The sequence below is a fragment of the Eriocheir sinensis genome, chromosome 3 (assembly GCF_024679095.1).
Source record: "Eriocheir sinensis breed Jianghai 21 chromosome 3, ASM2467909v1, whole genome shotgun sequence".
NCBI classification, from domain to species: domain Eukaryota; kingdom Metazoa; phylum Arthropoda; class Malacostraca; order Decapoda; family Varunidae; genus Eriocheir; species Eriocheir sinensis.
In genome coordinates, this window is record NC_066511.1 from 22,351,922 (window position 1) to 22,367,672 (window position 15,751).

The following is a 15,751-nucleotide window of genomic DNA, read 5'->3' on the forward strand; positions in this document are numbered from 1 at the left end:
TCTTCCAGTCATGCTCTCCAGATAAAGATTCAATGCAACACTCTGGTGACCTCGAAATCTTAATGAAACAGTTCCTACCGTCTGGACCATTACCGACAGATAGAGACACGAAGAAAGGGGGAGAGTAGGTAGAATCAAAGTCACAAAGAAACATAAACGTTCTATTCATTCATTTCTTCTATGCAAACGGAAGACTCAAGGCTCGACAGGAAGGGGGACACTGAGAGCTCGGTAAGGTCAGGGAGAGACACATGTCCTCCCTCGCTCCTTTATCTGGTGTGACCGGAAGATTTTTGTCACTCTTACAACCGGCTGAGGATGGGAAAAGTATTAATACCTCAAGTCTTTAGTCTGCCCCCTTCCTCCCCTCCCCCCCCCCTCCCCCCTCGGGCGCGTCCTGCCTCCAGCACATAGGCCTAAGCGTCACCTCGGCGCGGTTCTTTCACGTCATCAGATCCAATAAATGCATTTGACCATTCTTCGTGTTGACATAAAGGGATTTCAGAACATGTATTTCTTTTTTTCTTTTTTCACCTCCATATACATTCTCGCCGCTGGACGCCCCTCGCAGCCATGCAGCCCTCCCTCCCTCCTTCCCTCCCTTCCTCCCTCAGCTCTTCTCTTCTTCCTTATGACGCTGCTACTGTGTGTGTGTGTGTGTGTGTGTGTGTGTGTGTGTGTGTGTGTGTGTGTGTGTGTGTGTGTGTGTGTGTGTGTGTGTGTGTGTGTATATATATATATATATATATATATATATATATATATAGAGAGAGAGAGAGAGAGAGAGAGAGATCAATGTGTATGATGTAAGTATTTATGAGCGTTAAAAATCTCCCTGGAAAGGCGATGGAAGAGAGGGCGGTGAGGGGGAGGCCGGAACTGAACGCCCGAAGAAAGAAAGGCGCGGGGGTGAAGGGTCGCCGAAATGGCAGATAAAGAAATGGCAACAAGTGAGATGTAAGATAAAGTGTGAGAGAATGGAGGCGCAAAGAAACTTTTGGTATCCATTCACGTGTAAGAGGATTAGCGAAGGATAGTGTGTATTGTGGCTGAGCCCTCCGATCCGCGCCGCCGAGCCAGCTGGTCCCCCTCGCCACGGGCCCCTTGCCGCCGCCAGCTGGCAGCCGGGAGTAGGAGCACCATCGGAAGGTTGCCACATAGGCCTATCACTGGCGGCACTTGCGCAGACGATACTGAAAGGTTTACTAGCGCAGGGGACAAGGGGGGGATGCCTGGTATGCACTGCAAGGGTCAAACTCTCCCTCCCGTGCACACGAAAGCGTCCTCTAGGAGCGGCCGGCGTAGCTCCCTCTCGCCGCCGCCGCACGCCCAGGCCTCACCGCCGTCTTATTTATGAAGGCGTCTAGATTTATCGCAAGGTCTTGTCCCATGGGTTTGTAATTAGGTGTGCTGTAATTGGGATTTATAATGTACTGTTGGACATTTTTTCTCAAAGCAACCTGTGGACGTTTTGTGAAAGTCAAGGACACGGAGAGCGGGCGGGGCCGGCGGCACAAGATGCTCAATCGCCGGCCCGTCACTCCCTTCCGCCCCTCCCCCGCGCAACGCCCTTATCATAAATACACACCGACAGCTCCTGCACCGTGTAGATAAGGAGGGGTACCTTCACTTGGACCCAGGGAGCCGGTGGAGCCTATACTCAGCCCTGCCACGACGCTCCACCTCCTCCCTGCCGTGCCCGGACCGTGCATTGTGAGTGGTGCTCGCCCGTCACTCCTTGGCGTACAGTTGCATTCTCTACTGTGAGCCTCCAAAGGGGTAAGACGGCAGGAGGGGCTCCCACGGTGCGAGGGGGTGCAGACAAGGAGGGCTGAAGGGGAAGGGAAGCAGCGATAACGCCATAAAGGAACCTGCTCGCTGCCCGGGAGAAAAATCTTTTGAAATGCTGCCCTCACATGGCGGGAGGTTCATTTGAATGCAAGCTTAGCCTTCCTGGTCAGGTAGGCGGGTAGGCTTAGTGGGCAACAGCAAAGAGGTGGGTCGGCCCTTGGGCAACGGCAAAGAGGCTGGGTAGGCCTAGTGGACAATGGCAGGTGTAAACTATGCTCGGCCAGTGTTATTTCTTTCTCGGATAGGCCTACTGCACCACCAAGGCGCTGCGCGGCCGAGCACTGATGCACGTGATGCAGCCGGCACGGCGCGGGCATCGGCGACAACGCGTGCGAGCACACACTGTTAGGCACGCGTGCACACACACACACACACACACACACACACACACACACACACGGGTGCTGGGAACTTTTCAACACATCGTTTTAATAAATACTTTAAGTAGACAAATCTGCAAAAAATCATTTCACCCTTATTCAATGCATTCAACTTGTCATATTAATGTGATTATCGAAGCCTTTCAGATTAGTATCAAGTTTATACAACTTTATCAACATATCGAAGTCGACACGTAAAGTATTATGATTCGAAAATTATATTTAACGTATTAATTTAATTATGATTTAATGAGCACCAACCGAAGATTCACTTTGTGGTGTGTGCAAGAAAGGTTTGCACCGCCATGATCAATTTTCTTTTGTTCGTGGTGTTGTACACTCGGTTGTAGGCCTTCGGTCTTTTTTTTACAGCAAAGGAGTCAGTTCAAGGTCATAAAAAAGGGAACAATAATGAAAAAAAAAGTCCACTACTCACTGCTGGGAAAGACAAGTCAATTTCGGGAGGAGAGGTGTCCTGATACCCTCCTCTTGAAAGAGTTTAAGTCGTAGGTAGGAGGAAATACAGATGAAGGAAGATTGTTCCAGAGTTTACCAGCGTGAGGGATGAAAGAGTGAAGATGCTGGTTAACTCGTGTGTAAGGGATTTGGACAGTAAAGGGATGAGCTTGAGTAGAAAGTCGTGTGTGGTGAAGCCGCGGGAAGGTGGGAGGCATGCAGTTAGTAAGTTCAGAAGAGCAGTCAGCGTGGAAATATCTATATAAGATAGAAAGAGAGGAGACATGGCGGCGGAATTTAGGAGGTAGAAGACCATCAGTATGAGGAGGAGAGCTGATGAGACGAAGAGCCTTATATCTTGCCTTGTGTCATCCCCTCCTAGTGTGTGTGTGTGTGTGTGTGTGTGTGTGTGTGTGTGTGTGTGTGTGTGTGTGTGTGTGCGCTCAAATGGCCCCGTGGGTGTTGTACTAGACACATTTTTTCTACAGTTGACCAAAAAAAAAAAAAAAATGTCCGTAGCGTGCTCCTCATACAATAAAGAAGAAAAAAAAAAAATTATATCATCGAAAAACAACATCAGAGTGCCTCATTAGGGCTGCTGAAGGTGTGACGCCGCCACACCGTGCACATCCTGCCTCACCTCGCTCCACCGGATGCACCGAGTCACCCTGATACAGGCCTCAAAACAAAGCGACAGGCCGCCTCAAATCGTGGGAACAATCCGAAAGCACTTACACATGAACGGCAGTCACGAAGGCACGGCGTCTTCAGTGTGTCTTCAGCAACGCACTAAAGCAATGGACGCGAAGACTTAAAATGCAAAAAGTAAAGACAATAAATACATAATTCAACCCTTCTGCCTACTCCTCAGAGAAAGAAGGCGAAGAGAAGGGAATACTTTGAAATGGCGGAAGAGGAGGCAATGCTTTGGCGGGAGAGTGAGTACAGACAAAGGAATCAGGGTGTCCACAGGCCTTTATAGGAGGGAAGAGAATGGACAGACAGGGAGAGGAGGCCGTGCTTAGGGGGAAAAAGGGAAGGATGTGTTTAGTGCTTTAGAGAGGAAGGGTATGAGTAGGACTGGGCCTAGAGGGTGTTCGGGGTGTGATGAGGATTATGTACAGGGCTTAGGGCTACATTCTACATTCTTAAACATTTGGGGCCCCAAGAACGCACAGTTGACAAGGATTTCGTATGAGTTTTGGGGATTTCCAGGGGTAGTTTGATGACCCTGGTGGTAGTTTGACCCTTCTTCTGTACCATGAACTTGAAAAAAACACTCACTCCCCAAGAACGCACAGTTGACAAGGATTTCGTATGAGTTTTGGGGATTTCCAGTGGTGGTTTGACCCTTCTTCTGTACCATGAACTTAAAAAAAACACACACGGGAACCCACCTCACCTCTCCTCCCGAAATTGACCCCTCTTTCGGCCACCTCTTTGGATTCTTTTTAGGAGCAGCGAGTAGCGGACTTTTTTTTATTTATTATTGTTTCCATTTTTGTGTACCCTTGAGCTGTCTCCTTTGTTGTAAAAAAAAAATTGATCTCCTTTTTGATCTTTGAAAATAGTTGATGTGAGAGGTGGAAGCGTCGAAGAAGACCAACCTTAGTGTGTGTACGAGCGATAGTCCCTGGAAGAAGCATTATGGTGGCAAAGTGCTGAGGCGAGGAACAAAGGTCCTCCCATAGCGGTATAATAGGCTTAATGGGCAACAACAAGACAAAAGAAAAGGTTGTTGAGAGGCTCCACCCTACATTGGTACCCAGACAACCATGCCTCTGTGCCTAGGCTTGGGACGTGCTTGCTTGCTGGCTACCCGAGATATGGACAGCAGTAAGCACTATAAGCGAAGAGTTAATGATCCATGCATGTAGTTCGGTTTGATTGCATTGATAGTAATTACGAAAAAGACAAAGGAGAAGCGCGGAGACAGGGCAGGAGTCTTAGATCATGAAGCTTCCCTCGGTGTCGTGTTTAACTTAAGCACCTCAAAAAAGTCCCTCTGTGCATGCTCAGGGTTCTGGTTTTCCACGGACTTGTCTCTGCTTGTACCCTGCTTCCTGTGGCTTCACCTCCTTTCCCCCTCCCCCCTTCAATGCTTCCTACTCACGCCACATCCCACGATAACCCGTCCGCTGCGATTGGCACGGATTTTGCCTTCACTGGTAGCCTGGTAAATATAGTCCCAGGTCTTTCTCTGCCTCTGTGGTGGATAGTGGAGTGTTTCCCATGTGGTATTGGTATGCTGGATATCCCCTCCCAAATGCAGGACTTTATATTTTTCTTCATTGAATTGTAGCAGCCACTTTTTGTTCCATTCCTGTAGCTTGGTGATGTCTTCTTGTAGGAAATCCGCAGTCAAGGGGTTAAAGCATTCAGAACCCACGCAAGTCACCAGCCACGCGGAAGTAATAAAAAAGTTTCATAAAATCATAATGTGACGAATAAAAGTAGAGAAAAAATGAGAGCTACGCCTAATTGCAAACCCAGACACACTTATTAACTTATCAACTTAATTATTACACGGAAATGGGCTAGAAAATAGTTACTGAGACCATGGAAAAACGAAGAAAAGAGAAGAGAATTGAAAGCTACGCCCAACTTAAAGACCAGACACGTTTATCTATCAACTTCTCAATCATGTTTTTCAAGTCCCTTCGCCTCACTTCGCACAAATGCTCAACCACCAAATGTTCAATCCAGTAGGCTAATATAACATTCCTCTATCAAGCTCCTCTCCATCTCCCAGCCTCCCCCTCTCTGGTTAGTCCTACCCCTACCCTTCTCTGCATGCCCTCCCCTTCCCCGCCACTCAAACCAGCCTCCTCAGTCCTCGCCCATAGCTAACCCGCGTGACAAGGCCGGAGACACTGTGACACTCCGAGATCCTGATTGCTATTTAATATGCAGCCGCCAGGTGCTCTCTGATGACGAGGGGTGAAAGGAAGGGAGAAAGGACCACTTCATCAGGGGGGACACACAGCCACTCGCACAAAGCATTAAGTAGGGTGGTGTTTTAAGTGTCATTTGTCTCGTTAACTCGTCCTCTTCCTACGTATTGTTGGTTCATCTCCAGCCCGTCACAATCGATCCTGGCATCATCTATCGCCCTGTTCGCTGCCAATGCTCTTTTAAGCTCATTAGTAGGATGCTCTGGGACTTAGTATAAGAGCTTTTTATATGGGTATTCTCCCTTGTATTTTGCTGAGGTATTTCTGAGTGTGAGCCCCTTTGTATTATAACAGGAAGTTCAGAGAAGTGTGCATTATTTTATGTATTCCGCTGCCTTGCCTGCTCAGTCACACCACGTACTAAGCATGTATACAACTATAAAGCCACACATTCCTATTCTTTCGCTTACGTATACTCATGGATTCATTATAATTCGAAATATTTGACATTCGTAGTGATACATCGCCAGACAAAATACTCGTACAGCCTCAATCCTATACTCCTACTTTTTTTCAACCTAGCAAACTTTTTTTTTTTGTGTGTGTGTGTGTATGTGTGTGTGTGTGTGTGTATGTGTGTGTGTGTGTGTTCTTTATAATGTGTTCCGTTCCATGTCTCTCACTCTGCTTCCTTATTGCAAGACACACTATTATTACTGTTCCAACTCGATTATTATTTTCATGGTGACTGAAAACCCACCACAGAAGTGTAACTGAAGAGAGAGAGAGAGAGAGAGAGAGAGAGAGAGAGAGAGAGAGAGAGAGAGAGAGAGAGAGAGAGAGAGAGAGAGAGAGAGAGAGAGAGAGAGAGAGAGAGAGAGAGAGAGAGAGAGAGAGAGAGAGAGAGAGAGAGAGAGAGAGTCTGTTTATCTAACGGTGGCTACTGAGATGACAACAGGAGGGGTCGCCGGCGGGGTGAGGGCCCTGTGCATAGTGGCGGGACAGACGGGGCGGGCACGGGAAAGACAGGAGCAAACAAAAAAATTCTCTTCCCTAAGACAGGACGGCGAGCGGTGGGGGAGACGGGCAGAGGGGCGATGACAATGGCGGCACCAAGGGGTAGGCGCATGCATTCAGCGGGGCTGCAAGGCGCGGCAATGGCCAGGGATAAGGGTGGGAGGAGACTGGCCTCGGCCTACACGGGGTGGGAGGCCGAGGGGCGGAGGGGGGTGGAGGGTCTTTCAACCCCTTGCGTTATGTTCTCACGCACTCCCATCAACACTAAAGGCATATTCCAATGACGAGGCTTACGGTATTTGTGAATGTTATATGTAAACCTACTGCGTGTGTACCGGAACATGGGGAGGAAAGGTGCACGGGGGGAGAGAGAGGGGTTAAGGGTGCGTGCGATGGAATGGACTTTGGAAGACCATTCTTATGTGACGGCCCCACCTCTCCCTTCGACCACCGGGGGCCGTGAAGGGACAGGCAACACGCCCTCCCAGTAATCATATGCACCTTCACATGCCTAAGCACCGTTGATAATGCAAGCTCGGGGCTCCTGGGAACCTCTGGCCAGTCGGGCGGAGGAGGTAAAAAGGTGGACTCAACAACTGATTGCCGGAGAAGAAAGAGGGTGGGGAGGTAGGACAGGAGGCCAGGGAGGCGAGAAGGGTTTCTTGGCGGGTGTGTGCGGGGCTGCACACCCCGCCCTCGGCCCTCACAATGATCTTTGTCTTGTTAGCAGTTGAGCCGCACGTTCATGCATTATGTCACACAGTCAATGTAACGGCCGCCAACTTATCTCGGGCGTGCTGCCTCGCCCGCCCCGCCCAGGGACCCTTACGGCAGCTCGGCATCACGTCGCCCCGTCAGGAGATAACGCACGAATAGGAGTGACGTTAGGAAAAGGGAGTCGTGACCAAGTGCTGACGAGGCCGGGCTCGGGATGAAACACGCATCTGCATTTTTCTGAGACGAAGCTTTCCGCGGTATGCACAGGCACACCCGGCCGTGACGGAGATAAGAATTGTGAGAGAATGGCAGGGCGCGGTTCCATCTGCCTCCATACCTGCCTCTGGGTAAAATTATGGGATTAAGGTAGACAAGCTCGGGACTGAGGGGAACAAGTAACCGTGCGGCCACGGCTTTTCAGCTGCACTCTTGTGGCGGGAGTGAGGAGCGGCCCCGCCTCCAGCAGCATCAGTAATGGTTGTGATGAAGCACACCGTCGCCTAGACGTTCCTCTCGTGCGGCGTCAGGAGGCTGCCGACATGAAGGACGCGGCTACTCAGAATTCTAAACTTATTCTCCATCTTGCCACAACAGCCGCTGGTAACAAGAAGAAATGGGGTTTGCATATTAGTAATTGATCTTGAATGTATTAACTAACACATAATTTCTTGAAAGATAATAATTTGGAAAGACACGAGGCCGTGGAAGCGTCATGAGGCAGTTGTGTGTATAAGGGGTCGTCGCAAGTCGCCGTGCCCACGCCCTCCCCGCTGCCCGCCATTATACATGCAAATGCTGCAGCTGCACCGCCGCGCAACAAAAAGTGCAACGCGACCCCCCCCCGTCGGCCGTGGCACAAAAGGGCGGTGAAGGGGCGAGTCGGACCAATCAGAGGTCTCCTTGATCACCATCCAGCGGCGTGGCCAATGAGGAGCCGCCATCAAAACAATATTTGCAATGGCTTTGTGTCGAGGATGTCATCGCTGCCTCTGGGTGGCGAGGGGAGCATAAAGAGGCAGGGGGCCCCGTAAGGCCGTCTGCTAATTGTTTATTGTTAGATCGCTTAGCTTCGGAGATGAGTTGCGTGTGACGCCTCGGCAGCTGCAAATGAACATGGCTTTACATTCACTTCAGTCTTGCCGTCTAACACTGTAATGAAGGACAAGTGAGAGTGACCTCCCACTGAAGCACAGGGCTGACTGATAAACCCTAAAAAACTGACAGACAACGTATGCTATCAACGACTTTTCAGCATGTCTGTATAACAATCACTCCTTGAATTTATTGACATTCAAAAACCCTCGGACAGCCCCTGCTCCCCCCCCCTCCCCCCACCACCACAGAGACTCGCCCCTCCCTGCCCGGCTCAACCACCAACCACAACTCAGACAGGAAGGAAAAAAGTGGATTGAAGAGAGAATAAAAAGTGAAAACTGGGAGGTTGGTACAAACGGTCAATCAGGCGCTCTTGAAAGAACCCGCTGCAATCCGTTGGCCAATCCCGAGGAGAGAATACCGCGGAGGCTGCAAGAGGCGTCAAAAAAGCGCGCACCGCACAAAGAGCCAGGCCGGCGGCAGCAGGCCCACGGACCCTCGGCTAAGCACATGCAACCTGGCCCAACCAATCACCGGGCCTGGGCTGACATATGCACAGGGACGCCCACCAATCACAGGCCAAGATGCAACCGTTGACGGACGAGTGAAGGGGCGCCAGGAAATGATGACGGGTGAAAGGGCGGCCGCTGGGCATCGAGGGAAAAAAAGCATAGTAGAGTTTTCCGACATCTCAGCGGAAACCTTCTCCCATCTCGGCTGCTCGGCTCCTTCCCTCACCTTTTTAATGGCTGAGAGCTTAGAGGAGAATGGGAGGAGGGTAAAGGTAGAGAGGTATGGGAGGGGGGAGGGGCAGGGGCAGGGTAAAGGGTTGGAGACAGGGGAGGGAAGGGTGGTGGTGGTGTCTGAGGGGGCAAGATTTAAGGATGCGGGGGATGAGGTCCGTTCGGGGGGAGGGATCGTAGTGCTGTGAAAGGCTTTAAGAGGGACTGCAAAGGACGGCCCTCGAATACTCAGCCGTCCACCTTCGTAAACCTTCTTCACACACACACACACACACACACACACACACACACACACGATGATGAACTACACTTTCTTTGATCACACTTCGTATACACATAAACATTGGAGGATTTATGTCTGTAGCTTTCTTTACTCTTTCTTCGGGATCACGTGCACTCCCTCCCCCCCTGCCCCCCCTTTTAACTCCCTGCTTCGCCCTATCTCCATCCATACCATCTCCTTCACGTATTCCTTTATTCATCTATAGTAAGTCTTTTTCAACTCTTGCCTCACTCAGTTACCTTCTGTATTGTCCAACTGACGCCTATGTATCACCCAGATCAGGCATGTATTATCCAGTCGCTTCCTTATCCAGCCTCTGCTTTATCCGCTTCCTATCGTGTCAAGTTCCTGTCTTATTCCATCATCCAGTTCCTTCGTTCGGTTACTGTATCACCCACTTCATGTCTCATCCGGTCTTTGTTTCATCAATTTCCGTCTCATCCAGTTACTATTTCACCCCGTCTTTGTGTTACCCGGCTTATATCTCATCCAGTCTTTGTTTCATCCGTCTCCGTCTCATCCAGTTACTATCTCATCCAGTCTTTGTATTACCCGGTTTATATCTCATCCAGTACTGTCTCATCCAGTCTGCCTCATTCTATATCTCTGCCGATTCCAGTCCCCATCATCCAGTTCCTGTATCATTCAATCACTGTATCACCCAACTCATGTCTCATCCAGTTTTCGTCTCATCCTGTCTCTCTTATCCAGTTATTCTCTCATCCATTATCTGCCTACCACAACTTGAGTCTTACAACTTTTAAATGCATTGTTCATCCACTTTATGCTGCTCCTGTCCTCATCCTATCCCTGCACTCCTCATCCACTTAATGCTTTTCCTGTTTCATCCAATCCCTGCCTTCCACAGCCTTCCTTCCCACAGCCTCCACGCATTCATCATCCCCTCAATGCTGCTCTCATCTCATCCCTGCCTCCTACAGCCTCCCTCTCAGCACTCCTCATCCACTTAATGCGATTCCTGTTTCATCCAATCCCTGCCTTCCACAGCCTTCCTTCCCACAGCCTCCATGCATTCATCATCCCCTCAATGCTGTTCTCATCCCATCCCTGCCTCCTATACAGCCTCCCTCTCAGCATCACTCGTCCCTCTGAGCCTATTCCTGCGTGAACCAACCAGCGCCAGAGAGCCAGATAGCCGCTTCTCACCGCCGCGCCGCTGCCTCGCCGTGACCCATAACTCAGAAGTGTGGCGTGAGGAGGAAGACGAAGGAGGGGAGAGAAACAAGGGCCCGAGGGGAGCAGCGCCCCGACGCACGCTCCGCCCCGCTAACATTCGCGCCGCGGCTTTGTGAGGGGAGAGAAAAATTTGCAACGGAGATTTATACGGGTTGATTTTTCAGGTGGACACAAAGGGGAGGGGAGGGCGGAGGCAGTGAGTGGTCCCCTTCTTCCTCTTTCCCCCTTCCTGCTTCCCCCTCACCCCTTGCAGAGTGTTGCGGGTCCGGACACACGTGGTTTGGCGGTTCCCACATGACACCGACCACCGAACTTGGGACTGTCTTCAATATGTCCCTGTTGGTGCTTCCTGTATTGTACGTCAGTGTCCTCTCAAACGTTATCAGTGAAAGCGGACTCGTGTGGGTTTTCCTGTGAATTTCGGGAGCTCTTTTTGTTTTGTTTTCTTTAACCAGAGGACCAAACGCCTCCCGTCGGCCCCGTCCCTGCTGAGATGAGTGTAACAGCGGCTGGGAGCAGGTAGGGGAGGCAGGAAGGGGGAACATGAGGGTTGGCAGGGGGTTGGAAAGGAGGGAAGAGGCGGGGGGTGAGAGAGAGAGAGAGAGAGAGAGAGAGAGAGAGAGAGAGAGAGAGAGAGAGAGAGAGAGAGAGAGAGAGAGAGAATGGGAGTGACGAATGGGAGTGCTACTGTATAATTATAGCAAGGGACTCCGGAGGAACACATGTCAATAAGTCAGATGTTAAGGCAGGTTTGTTGGGCCGTGTTTAGCATCCTCGTCAACGTGCCTCGACAGACTGTTATTAGCTACAGCCCCAGAGCCAAGACGGAGCCAGCGATGCACTTTGAAGTTAAGGAAGACATTCACATGGTTACTTTTCATGTACAATACGACGTCATCCTTTAAAAGTGATCCAATACTACAATGCCATCTTTTCCAGCCAAAGCATCTACCTTTATCTATATCTTTACTAACAATTGCAGAATATCACTATTACGAGGGTGTGTGACTGGATCAGGATATACGGATCACCGTAAGATTGTGGTTGTGGTTATGGGAAAGTGTAGTCGGTGGTGATGGTGATGGCGGAGGGGCACTGGTGATAATATAGTATATAAGCAATGGGAGCAAGGGTGTGGATGGAGGTGCTGCGCCAGGTGGTGGTGGTGGTGGTGGTGGTGTCGGGTCCCCTTACCTTCGACGTGTGCCGGATGTGCGCTCATTTGCAGCCGCGGCGTCAGTTCCTCGCCTCTGTTGGGGATGGGAAGACAGGAAGGGTCAGTGCCAGGAGAAGAGCATACATAAATGACAAACTTATTGAAATACAACAAACAATTCACTTGATATATATATATATATATATATATATATATATATATATATATATATATATATATATATATATATATATATATATATATATATATATATATATATATATATATATATATATATATATATATATATATATATATATATATATATATATATATATATATATATATATATATATATATAAATATATATAATATAATATAATATAATATAATACACACACACACACACACACACACACACACACACACACAGTGTTGGGGAGGGAAGAGATACTCATACATATGAAATGACATTTGAAGCTTCCATATGAGAAAATGCATCTTGTTTTCTATATTCATTAAGGAGTAATTAGCAAAGGTGATTTCCGGTCTACCTTTCCTGGCCAGGCTTGGTAACAAGGCCGTCCGGCCGAGCCCCGGCACGTACCTGCCCAGCCGGCGGGCGACAGGATGAGTGGTGACGAGGACGCGCGGCAGCAGCACCAGGTCAGATTATCAAGGTGTCGTGAGTGATACAGTGAGTGGCCTTGTGTGCCGTTAGTTATATAGCTTCAAATTAATGTCAATAACATGACCTAATGGTGAGCCACGTGGGCAAATACACCGCAAGCTTCATGGGCTGCCAATACATATTATGATATATTAACATCGTATAATCAGAGAGTAACAACAGCACTGTGGTTGAAGGTTAGCTCCATAGGTTAGCAATATAACAGATTTCCAGCACTTATCGAAAAGATAAATCTAAACTCAGTGTAACGACTGGGGAGTCTTTGGTCCGTGGTTCGGGCCTATAGAGTAGACGTTCAAACACTTTTGTTGCGTGGGTGTCTTTGGTTTATCTAAAGATAAACATCGGTGAGATTTGCGTATTGCTGCGAGTTCTGTTTGCGGCAGGTGACAGTTTTCTTCTATGTGAAATGAGGCACGCAGGCATTAGATTCATCATCATCTTTGTAAGTGTCGGAACAGGGGCAGGGGTTAGAACATTATTTTTTTCTGTCACGGTTAGAGGCGGCAAGGAGGACCAGGGAGCAGCCACCGCCGAGCCTCAGTACTCGGCCCGCCTCCCGTCGCCTTCACCTCGATCTGGGACCGAGGCTACAAAGTTTTAATTCGTCCGTCCTGCGTCTCGACAATGATTGCATCCCCCCGTCTCCATTTTCAAAGTTCTGGCGGGCTGAACATTACCCTTCCTAGAGGCAATGGCAAGCTTTTCCCTTCGAACGATGATTACGCAACAAATATTTCAGATTATTGGATGGACTTGTTGCCACACTATTAAACCGTGACACATATATCGGAAAGAGTAGTGTGTGGTCAGAGGCACCGGACGGAGAAAGACAAATAATATTAAAGTTTATATAATGAGAAACAGAAACATGAGGTGAGAGGCAGCATAGCAAACAAGGCTGAGAAGGAAGAAGAGGCGCGGCGAGAGGAAGTGGACGAGCTGGTTGGTCACTTCCCATCAATGGTAGACTGACCACCACAAGCGCCACCACCGCCTCACCCCAAAGTGTCCCCCTCTGGTGTCACAACCTTCCTTGTGGCCCCGGGAAGTGCCAAGCGCCGGCCCCTCTCGTTAGTGCCAGGCCGCAGGCACTCGAGGGAACACACACACGGCCATAAATCGAGGTGAGGGTTCCCGCCTGTCACTGTGTTAAGGGGCCGCCTCGACTTCACCACCTGAGGAGATTTCATTCCGGAGTTTATGAGCTCAACCTCCTTCCTCCCTCCCTCGAGCTGACTTAGTTTTTGTGCGTCTCTGACTCTCTCCCCCGCTGAGTCCGCCAGAGGAAGGGCAGGATGAAGGGCTGCGGCTCAAGTGTTGGCTCCGTATGACGTCTTTATTTTTGTGCCGTTGCATCGAGCACATTTGTTATCGCTGGTATATTATGACTCATGCGATAAAAAAAGTTGTGTTGGTAATGACCACAAGAAGTCTGAGGATGTGACCCGTGCGAGGACGTGACCGCCAGGAGGCCATGCTGGTCTCACGGGATGTGGAGTGACCACTGCAGTCGCTGCCCGGCCAGTGACGAAACTGAGCACGTAAAAAGTTAGGACTACTTTAATGTCGAAAAAAAGTGACGAAACAGAATATGCTAGTTTTTTGCTTCTTCAGTAACCTAAGCCGAGCAGGGAGGGCGTGGCCCTTAACACGGTGGGCCCCAGCCAGCATGTCACCCACTATGCCTGGTGCAGGGGCGGGGATAGCACCACAGCCTGCCGAAGGTCGTGCCCAACCAAGGCGGTGGCGCAGGAAGCCCTCTGGGAACAAGCTTCTTGCTACTATGGCAGATGCAGAGACTGCCGTGGGCAACAAGACACAGCTCTCCTTCCCTGGGCCGAGATATTGATCTGTTTAGTCTTCCCTTGCCTAACTCTCCCTATTACGCCCCCTCCCCTAATCTTTCTCAAAAGCTTCATCTTTCCTTGATCTCGTCGGTCCAGGCAACACCCATTAATTATTTGGCCAAATATGAAGCCTTTCCCCTGTCATGAATCTATTTCTTAGTGATTCTTCACCGTCAGACCATCACCATCACATCATCCTCTCATGTTCAGTTCGTAATCACCATCCCCAATGATTAGGGTCATTGCCACGACTCTGCTCCATCTTCACCTCACCTCCTCCGAACCAGCACACTCGCTAGGGCCGGAACAACAGAGTGCTGGCGGGAGATAGCTACAAGAATGGGGTGTACAGGTATAAGCCTGGGACGTGAGGCTGGAGGCTGGCGAGGGGTTAACGAAGAGGATGAAGGGATGGCAGTGAAGGGTGAGGCGGGCTGCAACATGTTACTCTATTGATTACTTCAGTGTAGGGGAGGAAGGACATTAGAGAAGGAGGAGGAGGAGGAAGAGGAGAAGGGAGAGGAGAAGGGGGAGGAGGAGGAGCTTTAATGAAACAAGTTCCCGCTCTTCGCAAGGCCTCTCTCTCTTTTTCTCTCTCTCTCAGCCTTCTCTCCATTCCTTGATTTGGTTGACTGACTACGTGCCGAGGAAAAAAAAGTAAAAGAAATCATTACGAATAATTAAAGTACGCGTCTTCCCTCGCTGAATTCATTATTAGGACTCATAAACCCTTCAGTGAGTAGAGGTAGCCGGCGACCCTGAAAATAAAATAGCATAAAAAACGAATTCGTCCTTTCCCTGCACGATTAATGGAGGGACATGATACATATACATATATACTTCAAGTTACGGTGAGTCTTCGGGCTGCATCACTAAACATTTCGTCGCCCAAGTACACATATTTGACAAGGCTTTCATAGGAGTTCTAGGCATTTCCAGGAGTAGTTTTATGACCCTGGTGGTAGTTTGACCCTTCTTCTGTGGCGTGAACCTAAAGAAACACTCATTAGAACCCGATTGATCGCATCTTTGACCTTTAGAAATAGCTGATGTGAGAACCGAAAGTGTCTTATCATACCGCCCTTAGTTAGGTTAGGTTAGGTTAAGTTAGGTTAGGTTAGGTTAGGTAGGCCCTGACTCTTCTCTTCCTCTCCCATCAACGGAACAATAACCTGAGCACATGATTGGAGCCCACAGCCTTTTTTTTATGTTCTTATAGCACCGTGGCAGAGGGAGACAATCTAGGGGCTACAGAGATTAAAATAAGTCGACGCTCCAACACAGAGAACGGAAGGTTATAGTCATTAATGTAGTTTCAAAGGTGTTCTAATACTCTGGAAATATAATCGCTCTAGCATCTATGTAGTAAATTTTCTGGTTATGAAGTACACTCTCTCATCCCTGCTTGTTCCGAGTCATTA

The 15,751-nt window shown here is 49.2% G+C and overlaps 1 protein-coding gene across 1 annotated transcript in view; it reads right to left on the reverse strand.

Annotated features, from left to right (window-relative positions):
* The window catches only part of LOC127006629 (protein abrupt-like), a 199,913-nt gene that overhangs the window by 90,915 nt on the left and 93,247 nt on the right, over positions 1-15,751 (reverse strand). The window contains exon 4 of the mRNA XM_050876752.1: positions 11,828-11,883. Coding sequence (XP_050732709.1) covers positions 11,828-11,855 — 28 coding nt within the window. The 5' untranslated portion in view covers positions 11,856-11,883. The remainder of the gene's footprint in view (positions 1-11,827; positions 11,884-15,751) is intronic.